At 40.7% G+C, this 12,425-nt stretch overlaps 1 protein-coding gene across 3 annotated transcripts in view; it reads right to left on the bottom strand.

The window, feature by feature from the left end:
• Nucleotides 1-12,425, bottom strand: part of SRGAP1 (SLIT-ROBO Rho GTPase activating protein 1) — a 139,667-nt gene that overhangs the window by 44,616 nt on the left and 82,626 nt on the right. For all 3 annotated transcript variants that reach the window (XR_010999082.1, XM_068190102.1, XM_068190103.1), the window contains exons 5-6: nucleotides 6,217-6,399; nucleotides 5,708-5,836 (exon numbers count right to left, since the gene is read on the bottom strand). Coding sequence is in view for 2 of the 3 variants with exons in the window: in XM_068190102.1 (XP_068046203.1) it covers nucleotides 5,708-5,836; nucleotides 6,217-6,399 (312 nt within the window). In the remaining variant the exon portion in view is untranslated. The remainder of the gene's footprint in view (nucleotides 1-5,707; nucleotides 5,837-6,216; nucleotides 6,400-12,425) is intronic.

The raw sequence follows: 12,425 nt of genomic DNA, 5'->3' as shown, positions 1-12,425 counted from the left end.
GGCAGAGAGGGAGACAGATGGAAAGAGCTTTCAACCTATTTACCATACCAAAACCTGCGTGTAGAAGGGAATGAAACACTTCACTGATGAGTAGAAGGGAATGAAACACTCCACATCTTGACTTAGGTAAGGTAATGACTAGTGATGAAGCTGCTCTCTGAAATCTAACAGAGAGCTGGTTTATTCACAACAAAGCTTTTGATTCACAACAAAGCTTCCAGAAACACTAAGTTTTCACTCCTAGGAAGTACTCCAGGTAGTGACTGCAGATGGGACAGTGGCTCTCCAAAAAACCAGATGCTGAACCATTCAAACAAAATTAAAAAGATGTCATGTTCAATCACACACACATACATTAACCTCTCTCTTTTGCATTTATAAAATGCACATTTTTGTCACACTTACTAAAACAGCCACTCAACCTTTATACTAAAGTGCATCAATATTTCAAAGAACACCAGCCTCAAAAATACTGTTTCTAAAAGGAAAGGTCTCTCAGTGTTTTTCTCTTGTTCTATGTCAAATCGGATCTCATATATAATTCACCACTTGGACAAAAAAGACAGACTAAAAGTGCTGGTAAGAAAGTGAATTGGGACAGCTGTTTTATTTCATGTGCATTAGTTTCAGAAAGACCTCATAGAAGATTAAACTGAAAAGGAATTAGAAATAGAGGGCAGTGCCAGGCTTAGCATTGCCAACTACCCATGTGTTATAAAACTACAGCCTGAATTTTGACTCTGGTGGATTAATCTGAGTATTACTAGAAAGCTTATTGATTTACAATTAGAGCAGTGTGAATTTCTGATGCAGCTTTTTTGCAAGCTGGAATATAAGACTGCAGCCTTTATGCTGTGACACAACTTCATTGTTTAACCCTTAATCTACTCAGCCACTATCACCATGATCATCTTTGGCAAGTGATGACAGCTGAACAAAGCAACAAATACAGCCTCTCGGACAAGAAGAGGATTTTTCAAGTAAAGCAGAGTATCCTGCCAGGCTAAGGCATTTTCTTGCAATGCCAATGCCAGCAGAGAAAACAAAAATTAAATGCAGATCCTGAACTAATGCTTTATCACAAATGTCTCTTTGAATGGAATTAAAAACATCTGAATTTGAAATTTTGTTTCATTTACTTATGTAAAAATAGAATTTGTATGAGGGAAGTTATTTTTTAAAAGCAAAACGAAACACTCAGACCTCATAATTCTTACTTCTGCCAGACCACAGCCCACTTTCCCCAAAATCTGGAGACACAGATCATAACTGGGAAACAGCTCTGTCATAGTATCTTGGCTACCCAGAAAGAAATGTTCTGTTTTAATCTGCTGGAAAGATGGTTTAGAAAAGAGAGTTGTCTACACACACACACACACACACACACACACACACGTATTTACATGATTTTCAGGACAAGTCTGTAGATTTGTGGAAAGACTTCTACGGTTCAAGTGAGCAACCACACTGTTAGCCAAAAGAAGGATGAGTGTAAGAGGTTCACTAGTCAGCACACTGGGGGTACAGCCAGGGTGCTTATCCACCTACGCATCTGCCACCTATCTATGGGCTAGAGAGGTGAGATGTCACTTGGTGCAGCAAGACATGAAAAGTAACAGAATGAAGTCAGAGCCTATGAGTTTCTTTGAATTTCTGGATTCATAAAGACTTTTGGTTGGGCAAAATGAAGGAAATGAGGGATGCATTTGGGATATGTGTGAAAAAATAATTTTGTAATTTGCATTTTATTCTTATTGAAATTAAATCTGAAGCAGTCTCAAGAGCATTTACTGCCTTTATTGTACCCCAGAGTATATTTAGGCTTGAACAAAACAAACTGAAGTGCTTAGCACAGAGCTTCAACCAAACCAAGCTGCTCTTATTTAATTTAATTTTGTTTCAGGAATAGTAATAGAATTCTAATGTCAGTGGAGAAAGGAATTAATAAAAAAAGCCCTAATCTCTGAATAAGTCACTTTCTAAGTATTTTGTTACACAGACATCCACATTCAAATCAAAGGGATCTAAGGATACATAGCATATTTATGAGGACTTATGTAATAAAGATTGTGACCTGCACACACTTTACCCTAGTTTTAAACTTGGTTTTATGAATGATTAATAAAGAACCTTTACAGAATAAATTAAGTTCACAATAGCTAAATGTTCCTTAACTTTGTAACGATCCAAAGCATGCATACTGCAGAGATTCAGAAACTACGTTTTAAGAAAGACCAAGACATTAATATTTTATTTATTTCAGCATCATAACTACAGTAAAGTTGTTTTGATCACTATTTCCTAGTATTTATCTGAAAAAGGGTCCTTACCTTCCTTTTAGACAAATTTAGTGAATGTAAATGAGTAAAAGTATGTGCCATATGGACAGATGCTGGCACTAACAGCCAGATTAGCAGCAGTGTATAGTTTATTGCTCCTCTGAAACTCAGAATCTTAAAAAAAATTCTACATAGTAGGTATAGCTTATTTAATTCAGCTAATGTGTTTTTTACAGGTATAAATAAAAAAAAACAAAACCTAATTCTGTCCTGCACTTGAACTAGATCCCACTCTAGTCAGTAGAGAAGAAATATATAACAGAAAATTCAGATTCCTCTAGAACAATATGCAGAGAACAGAAATACACTGTGAATATTAAATTCTGTTTACCTCTCTGCTTCTTTCCAAATGTTGGTCTCATCCCTCAGCTCACTAACTGCATTAAATCATCCAGCTAAGACTCCAGCAATATTTTTACACTGCCTTTATCACAAGAGCTTAAAATGAACAACACATCATAATTTTAAGTCAGAAGCGCAGAGCTCTGTTAATGAAATGACAGAGTTGAACAGTTCAGACTGAGTTCAGATGGGGAACAGTAATTTAGGATTTTCCATATAAGCCTCATATATGGAAAATGCAGTGGAATCCAAATGAAAAATAGGTTGGGTTTTTTTTGAGTTTTTTTTGGTAAAAATGAGTAGTTACACTATCCTCTGCAACCTTGTTAGAAAAAACATTATGGAGCAATTTACTACATTATTGCATGTATTTATCCTGTTTTCATTAGACATATTTTTCACTAGCATAGGAAGACATTTCATTTCATTTATGGGCAACACCAACAGCTTGGGGAGATCTAAATTCTTCCACGTTAACTGGAATTCAGACACAGAGCAGAGGTAATCCCTTTCTGTACAGGCAGTGAGGGAGAGCTCAGGGAAGCACAGGAAGTCGGGCTAGCAAAGCGGGACAAATTAGAGAGGGCAAACAATGAAATTGCCAGCACTGCTCTGAAAACGCCAAACTGCACCATGACATTAACAGATTTACAGAATGAGGTAGTCTGGACTGTCGCAACATATGGCCACTGGGAAGCATGTCTCACATTCCAATGATATAACTGCAAAACCTTGCCAAGATTCTTGCATTTACAAAAAGAGTTTCCTTTGTCAAGTGGCAAATACTCTGTCTAAATACCAGTGCTTTCACAGCATATTCTGATTAAATGCAAATGTCCGAAAGACACTTCATTTAACCAAGCTCACAAATGGATTAAATTAGCTCTGAAGCAAATTCTGGTTGCACATGTTTACAGCCTACCCTTACAAACAGTGAGGCAAAGGGCAGCTAGACTTTCCATTTAAATTCCTTAGGGAAGAGTAATTTCTCAAGCCATTTTGCCAAAAGAATGTTATTGTGTACATTGGTCCATGGCTTTCAAAAAGACAGGCAGAGTAGATACAATTTTTCTGCGCTACTAAATATTGTAGAATGTATATTTTTATTGGAGACTAGCAGTTAGGAAGCTCTAATCTTCCTGGTTGTGGAAATACCCTTACATACACACTAACTCCAGTAAGTGTCAGCTCTGTGTGTGTATGGACAGAAAGAACACTTCACTTCTCCCCTCACAATTCTTTCTAAAGCTCCAGGCTTGTGGTTCCTCCCCTCAGTTTTCACTGCTACAGAAACCTCTGTGGACATCACTGAAGTGGATAAGAATCAGATGCATCTTCCAACCTGATAAAGTTTTGACCAACTAGAAATGCACACTGGAGACATTCTCTGAGAAATGTGAACTCTGAAACGGAAGGCAGCAGAGGTGACAAAATGAGCATCTATCCAGCTTCTGAAGGGGTGAGGGTGCTGGAAACAAAACAGAAAAGGACCTTTCCTTCCTCCCAAAATCCAAGAAGAATTTATGAAGTTCACATGTATGAGACACGCCCTAATTACTGACCAAAAATCTGTCATCCTTTAAGCAGTAGCAGGAAAACCATCCACTAGGTAGGCTCAACTTCTCACCTGAGGGGACCCCAGCAGGTACACAGCCTGTCCTTTGTTTTTTGCCCTAATCTTCCACCTATAGGTCCTGGTAAACACTTTCATTGCCTGGGCAACCTAGATGGGTGGATCAGGTTGTGCAATCGGATGGATACAGATTAGACAAGGACAGGACACAGAATAAACCAGCAGAAACCAGGAGTAAACATGCTGTAGCAACTAAGAAAGGAATAGAAGAGATGTTGAAATAGATACAGAAAAATATTGAAAACACAAAAAAAGATGAATTGCCATCTTTTACAGGAAAGCAAGAAAGAAATGAAGCAAAACCATTTAAAAGGGGAAAGTTGTAACAAAATCAGGCAAGATTTTATACATTATAGAAAAATGAGAAATGATAAAGAAAACTGACTATCAGTATTTAGATGAGATATAATAAAACACATATATGCAGCTATTTTAGTCCATTAATCTTAAGAAGGCATTTTTCCCTTTCTCTGTGAAGCTTTGCTTCTCCAGTCAGTAGAAATGACACACTTCTTGTCAAATTCTGTATTAATTTATTCTATATGAGAAAGCAGAGCTGTGTATGAATGTTGTTTACTACTGAAAGTAACATATGTTACTGCTGCAGCAGCAAGCATATTCAAATATCTAGAATTTCAAACGGACCACTTTTTCAGAGGCAGACCCACTAAGCTATGTAACCCTACAATGCTAGTGAATGAATGCTCCGGAGCTTGTGTTTGCTGTCTCTGTATTTTCTCTATCATATATGAAGTCAGCTTACAAAGAGGGTGGGACGTGATAAGGGTGCAGGATGCTCCCTCTGCATCATGTAAAAATGTCAGTAATACAAGAGACTAAATGATGGCACAAGTCCACATTAGTGTATAACCTCGTTCTTCTAGGATGTTCTCATAAAAACAACTCACTGAAAATACGTAACAGGTATGCTGACAGTGTAGAGTACAGGATTGATTGTGTCTGCTCTTCAAACTGCATGAAGTAAGAGTAAGAAGCCACTGTATGTATGATTCAACAATTAAATGAATGAAACTGAAGAATTTTGAAAACATGGAAGAAATTGTTTCTTTTGAATTAAATATCATTAGATGACCACTTAAGAAGTTTATCTTGTAAAAAATATTTAGGTCCCAGAGATTATACACAATGGGAATGTCATATTTTCTAATGACACATGGGGTGCAAACACAAGGTTTGAACTTTAAAGGAATGGGTTCAGCATCTTACTGGCACTTTATTTTGTGGAAATAAGGGAAAAACTTCTGATTGTATCATACATTATAAATACCAAGTGTACTGTAAGCAATCCATATGACTAATATATTCCTTTAAAACTGAAAAAAGTATTATTCCTGAACAGAATAAACATAAATACAAACATGCCAGTACTTACATCGATTAAATCCGAAAGGTCGTGAATATAATACTTGAAAACAGAAGCATTAGTTGCTTCAAGGGTGAGCAGGTATTCATTACGGGCCTTAATAGATTTCAGCTTGTTTTCAGAATATTTTGCTTGACGCTAGGAAAGACATTTCATATTAATGTATTTTAATTACTTCATTTTTGGTATGCAGCAGAAATTCAAGTACCTATTCCTAGTAACAAGAAAGAATCTTAATTTCCAGCCTGTTATACATACAACAAATATAATACAAAGTGAAAACTTAGTATTTTGTTTCAAATGTGACAAACTTTATCGTAAGAATTATATTGGCAATGAAGTATTCCCCTCTCTGAACTGAAATTATGTCAAGTTATCTATAACCCACTGCTAGTTTATTATGTGTACCTGGCTTACTTTTATTTCCCATCTGGATTTCTCTGTCTAATATCATGCCAAAGAATGTCCGAAATGCACTGAATTTATTTCAAATGAAACTAAATTAAAGGACTATTTACTTTTTCCTTCATTTTTTCAATCTTTTTCACAGAGCTCCGTCTCTGGTGCCTTTCTTCTAGTCGAATATGAAAAACAGGGTCTCCTGACCTCCCAATCTGTTTTTCTTCTTGCTTCTCGGCCTCCTTCAGTTTGCTTTCTGCACTGATGCTCTCTGCATGATACATGTGGTATGTTTTCATGACCTGCAAGAGGCAAGAGTCAAAGAAGAATTGGAGAAAACGAAAATATAAAAGTATCTACTGAAAAATCACAGGGTCTTTGAGCAAAATTTTGACTTATAAACATGGATCTTATGGAGATTGAGGACTTTTGGTTGCATTTTTCTTGTCTGTTTTATTTAACAGTATTCCAAATAGGGATTTTTTTCTTTCATTTCTCTGATAGGAAAGAGCAAAAGCCATTCTTATTAAATTTCAGTATTCTTATATTCAATTGAAAATCTAAAATAATGAACAACAAAACTAAATCTGTGTCAGTACCAAATCTATCTGATATATAACTATCTTCTGGGCTAAGTAACAGCTTGGCTGTGGACACTGAATGTTTGAAAGCAGAAGGATCCCTTCTACACTGAGAAAGGGGGAAGGAAGGAGAGGGAATGGGAAGCTTTGGCCTGGGAGCAAATCCCCAGATAGCTGGATGGCTGTCCATGGCCTGGAAAGAAGTGTCTGCTCACTGCACAGCCAGCAGACTGGGCCCAATGTAAAACCAGATGACAAATGAAGAAGGAGCTGCCTGATACGTAAGTTGTGAAAATGTTTTCCCCATAGTCACAAAGGCGTCTTTCCTCTACACACCTGCTGGGCCTGCAGATGAGAGAGCTTGGGTTGCCAGTATGCAAATACATGCTTGCACAGGCCACAAAGAGGAAAAGGGTTACTCCAGTCCTCCCTTTCTTCTTTAAGCAAGAAAAGCCTCAGCCTGAGTCCTGTGTAGTGGACAGCAGTCAATCACAAACCCACCTCTGCTGGCTAGGGCTGTCTGCCCACTTCCACCAAAGGACGTGTCTTTCTGCCTTCCCCAGTCTTTTGTTGTTGTTGTTTGTTTCTTTGTTGTCTTAAGTTTAGAGCACTGAACAAAGCAGGAAGGCATCCTCAGGCAGCCAGAGGCCTCCTCTCTTCTTCTAAAAGGTGCCAGAGCTCTCACCAGCAGATATTATCTTTGGGTGGAGGCCATGCAAACCATTCACATATTGAAGGACATACAGGCAGGGAGGAATCAAACCAGCTGCATGTGTGACCCATGAAGGAGACAGTTTTGGGAAGCTGCCTTGAAATATTCCCTTGGGAGAGTGTACTTTTTGTAACCGAGTATTTAGGCCAGCCTAAGGAGTATCCATAGAGTGGCAAAACAGGAAACAGTACAGCTAGATATTGTAATTCACTACAGCACATCTTAGCATGGATCGACACAAACCAACTGCATGCCATGCCAGTGGGTGACTGAACTGATGCTTATTTCAAGTCCTGTACAATGGAAAGACAGACACTTTGAGAGAAATGCAATTTTGCATAAGAATACCATAACTGTGTATGCTACTACTTAAGACTGATGCCACTGATACTAAAAATGAAACAGGCAACTCTTCACCAGCTTCCTGTAGTAAGGTAAAACAGCTGGTGACAAGCACTAAAAAGTGGCTCTGTTTTTATTTTAAGAAACATATGCTTATAGCTCTGTGGTGAAAAAAACCAAACTGCCTGGAGCAGGACTCAGTGTTATTGCTGCTGCTCCTCTACAGCACACTGTGCTCCAGGGTCCAAGCAGAGTGCAGAGCTCCCTGCCCAAACACTGCCTACACCTGCTGGGAACAGCTGCTGCCCCACCAGCTCACATCTGCATGGATGAGGCAGAAAAAACTCACAGAGACAGACAAAGCTGGGTTAGGAAGAGAAGGCAAGCCCACGGGGCTGAGATCTGCAAGGTTCCCAGTTTAACCAAGTAGCATGTTCAGTGTCCTGTATCATGCACTGTTCCAAAGGCACTCCTAAAGTTGTCGATAATCAGTACCCAGGGAGCTTAACTCATACAGCCACATGGAAACAAATGAATTACTGCCAAGAGAAGAAAAGGACTTTTAAAAGAAATGGTTTATATAATAAAACAGAGAAGCACAGAAGGTGATATGGCTCTTATTAAAAATGACAGGGAAAGGAAATTAAAAGCAAGGTTGTGCCCTTTTCTTTTGCCCTTTCTATTCAAATCTTTAAAGTGTTTCTTTACATAAGGCTAGAGGTGTTTGCTTTTATTTTTTATCTTCTGTTCTGTGTCATATCTAGAGACTTTTTAGATGGTGGGACAAGACTAACTTATGTGTCTTACCACCTAAAAAAAGTTATTTTCTTTTGAACTCTGCCTGCGGAGGGAACTATGGGCCCTGATGGAATTAACCCAAGAATTCTTCAAGAGCTGGCTGATGTCATTACAAAACCTCTCTCAGTTTTTGAGCAGTGTTGGGAATTAGCGACATCCAGGCTGACTGGAAGCTGGCAAATGTTGCCCCAGTTTCCAAGAAGGGCAAGAAGGGTCTCCCTGGAAACTGCAGGTTTATTAATCTCACTTCAGTGCCTGGTAAAACTATGAAGAAGATTATTCTGGGAAGTACTGAAGAACACCTGAAAGATAATGCAGTCACTGGTCACAGCCAGCACAGCTTCATGACAGGGAAGTCCTGTTGATGAAACTTGATTTCCTTTTATGGCAAGGTAATCCAACAGTTCCCTCCAAGGGAAGCCAGAAGATGCAATCTTGGATTTCAGTAGATCTTTCAGTACTGTCTCTCAGAGTATCCTTCTGGATAAACTGTCCAGCACACAGCTGGATAAACACATAATGTGACAGGTGAGCAACTGGCCTATTCATTGGATACAGTTATAGGGAATGAGGTGACATCAGACTGGTGACCTGTAACTAGTGGGGTTCTTCAGGGCTATCTTAGGTCCTGTGCTCTTCAACACCTTCATTAATGACTTGGATGCATGACTAGAAGGGATACTAAGCAAGTTCACAGCTGATAGAAAACTGGGAGGAGCTGCTGACTCCCTCCAAAACAGGGAGGCCCTGCAGAGGGACCTTGTCAAATTAAGATAACTGGGCAATCACCAACCTCATGAAGTCCATCAAAAGAAAGGTGTTGGGACTCTGCACCTGGGATGGGGCAACTCTGGATGAATGGACCAACTGGGGAATGAGAGGCTAGAGGGCAGTGCCACAGAAAGGGACCATGGGGCCCTGGTCAAGGGTGTTGCATTCCGGTTTGGGGTTTAGGTTAGGGGTTCTGATCTGTTAGCTAGCCATGTTCTGTATACCCCCGCGCATCCCCTGTGTCTGTTCCTCTTTCCCCCCGCCCCCGCAGCTGTTCACTCCAAGTCCCTGGCTATTAGAGCCAATCCTGTGACCACTCCCCATCCTGCCTGGAGGGTTCAGTGCCCCTTGCTCCAAATTCCCAACCGCCGTCCGCCCCAGAGCCCGGGGTCCACCCCGGCCATGTCCCCGTTGGGTGCCGTGGTCCACGTCATCGCCACGGCGCCTGCCCCCATTGGACGGGAGGGCCCCTGCTCTCCTGGCCCTGTCCCTGATATAATCCCGTGCCTCAGAGTGCCTGAGGCCGATTTTCCTCACACGCGAGCTGGGAGCGGGTCGCAGCGCCTCGGCGCAGCTCCCCGTGCCAATAAAGGACTTTCAGTCTTCCACGCATGGGGAATCCGGACGCTCCTTCACTCTTTAGTGGTGTCTCTTGCTCGTAGTGGCGAGGAATCCGCTGGCACCCCCACCCGGACATCGGCACAGAGCTGAGTCTGGAAACACGTGGCGATCCTGGGTCCCGGAGAGAGGCAGTACCGCTTTAGGTGCCGGAGCTGCCCAGGGACCAGGAAAACACAGAGAGACACCATGCAAGGGGAAGCTGGATATGAGTCTGCCATGCCCTGGCAGTCAGAAGGGCCACCCATGTCCTAGGAGGCATCAGGAACAGCATCGCCAGGCAAGCAAGGGAGGGGACGGCCTCATCTGAAGTACTGTGTGCAGTTTTGGGAGCCACAATAGAAGAGGGATATAAAGCTATTGGAGAGTGCCCATAGGAGGGCAACAAAGATGGTGAAGGGCCTTGAGGAGCAGCTGTATGAGGAGCGGCTGAGGTCACTTGATCTGTGCAACCCAGAGAAGAGGAGATTGAAGGGAGAGCTCATTGCCATCTGCAACTTCCTCATGAGGGGCAGACATTGATTTCTTCTCTGTGGTGACCAGTGACAGGTCCCAAGGGAATGGCCTGAAATTGTCATGGGAAGTTTAATTTGGATATTAGGAAAAGGTTCTTTACCCTGAGGGTGGCTGGGCACTGGAACAGACTCCCCAGGGAAGTGGTCACAGCACCAAGCCCTGCCTGAGTTCAGGAAGTGTTTGGATAACACTCTTGGGCATATAACGTCACTCTTGGGGATGGTCTTATGCAGGGCCAGCAGCTGGATTCAATGATCCTTGAGGGTCCATTCCAACTTAGCATATTCTGTGATTCCGTATCAAATATATCTCAAAGTTTTCTAACTGCATCTCAAAGCATCTAAGTGGTGAAACAAGGATTTGTACTGCTTGCCAAAAGCAGCAAGCATTGAAGTTCTCAAACTATCAGATTAGGCATAAATGTCCTTCTGCAGCGGCTGACACTTCAGCTTGCCTCCTTGTTGAAAGAAGCACTCCTTGAAGGAGTACAAGTGTATCTCTGTTCTCACCAATATCTCCACATTGACTCCACTAGCTTCACATCACCGAGGAGTATTTCTTCCTCTCACTGCTTGCTTACAGCATGTGCTATCAAATCCAGAGTGTCTCACTCTATGCTGATTGATAGGCAAGTTTTGTGGGAGAACTATATGGAACTTGTAGCCTTCATGGGGAACCGAGACATCTACTTGAAATCCATGTTCTCACAACAAACTCTGCACAAGTTCTTGGTACAAATGGTTTCCTAAATAACTAAAATTGAAAAAGAAGTCCTTTCTCTGTATTCACAGGGCTGGATATCAGTCAGAGTCAGTCCTACCCAAGCCTCACTGGCTTAGGAATCAATATAGACTCTGTAAAGAATAGTGATCAGCCTAGGCAACTGGACTCCTGTCCAGTTTGTTATATTGATAGCATGCTTATCTCATGCACTAGTGACATCATTATTTTGCAAGCCTTTGGGGAAAACGTCGTAATGATTTTTCAGCCTTTTTCATGATGCATCAATGCTTTTTAAGAGCTGATATTGCAGCAGCTGAACTTAATTTGAGAAAGCATTAGAGAGACACATATGGAAAAATAAATGGGAACTAGCTAGAGAGTTGGCTTCCAAGTATTTCAGTGCATACTTCCTCAACAAATTGGCTTAGAATTTGCTGGCTAAGTTGCATATATGATTCTTTCCCTTAACACTATGTAATCTTTTTGTCTTGGAGTTTTTAAGACTGTTAGATGTTGTTAAACACAGTAACAGGCTTTTCTAAATAGACTTATTGTATGAAAAATTCTGAGATTTGTAGGCCTCTGATCTGTGAACGTGCAACAGATTCACAGATCTGTTACTCAAACTATGAAACAAGTAATAATGCTTCTCAAATGTCCACCAAACTGTTGAACCAACAGACCATCCTGTGAGAATATCCATCACTGAACTGACTTTAGTTAGTCTCTAAAGTGCTTACTGATGAGCCATCAAGTATGCACTGAAAAAAGAGAGCAAGGTTGAAATTTTGCAGATGCTGAACTGTCATGATATTTGCTGCATTTCTCCACTGTAGTGAACCAGCATTGTTAAATGCATACTAGTACCTTTCTAAAATTAAATACTGAGTTTATCTCCTATTAATTTAGCAGGTTTATTCTGCTGATCCAGTGATGTAAAATATATATTTGTCAGATGACTGTGTCAGACTACAAGCAGATGAAAAAGATCAGATGAAAAAGATTATGCTACCCTAACTGTGTACTCTCACATTTGTAGGTGACAGACTGTTCTCTTGGTAGCATAAACATCTCAATTTGTGTGCCACAGTTTCAGCATCATTTGTAAGAGCTCAGCAAATAGGTTTAAGACAGAAGATAGTATTTATCACATGGAAGGGCACACTAGAGTACATCCTTAGATAAGTATTTTATTTTACCCCACAGCTGTTATCTAGGCAAATCCATCAACAAGATAGTAATGAGTGCTATACTTCTATGGGCCATA

This window comes from Anomalospiza imberbis, chromosome 5 (assembly GCF_031753505.1).
Source record: "Anomalospiza imberbis isolate Cuckoo-Finch-1a 21T00152 chromosome 5, ASM3175350v1, whole genome shotgun sequence".
Lineage (NCBI taxonomy): Eukaryota > Metazoa > Chordata > Aves > Passeriformes > Viduidae > Anomalospiza > Anomalospiza imberbis.
Note: the sequence above shows the minus strand (reverse complement) of the source record. Positions and strands in the feature narration are given on the sequence as shown.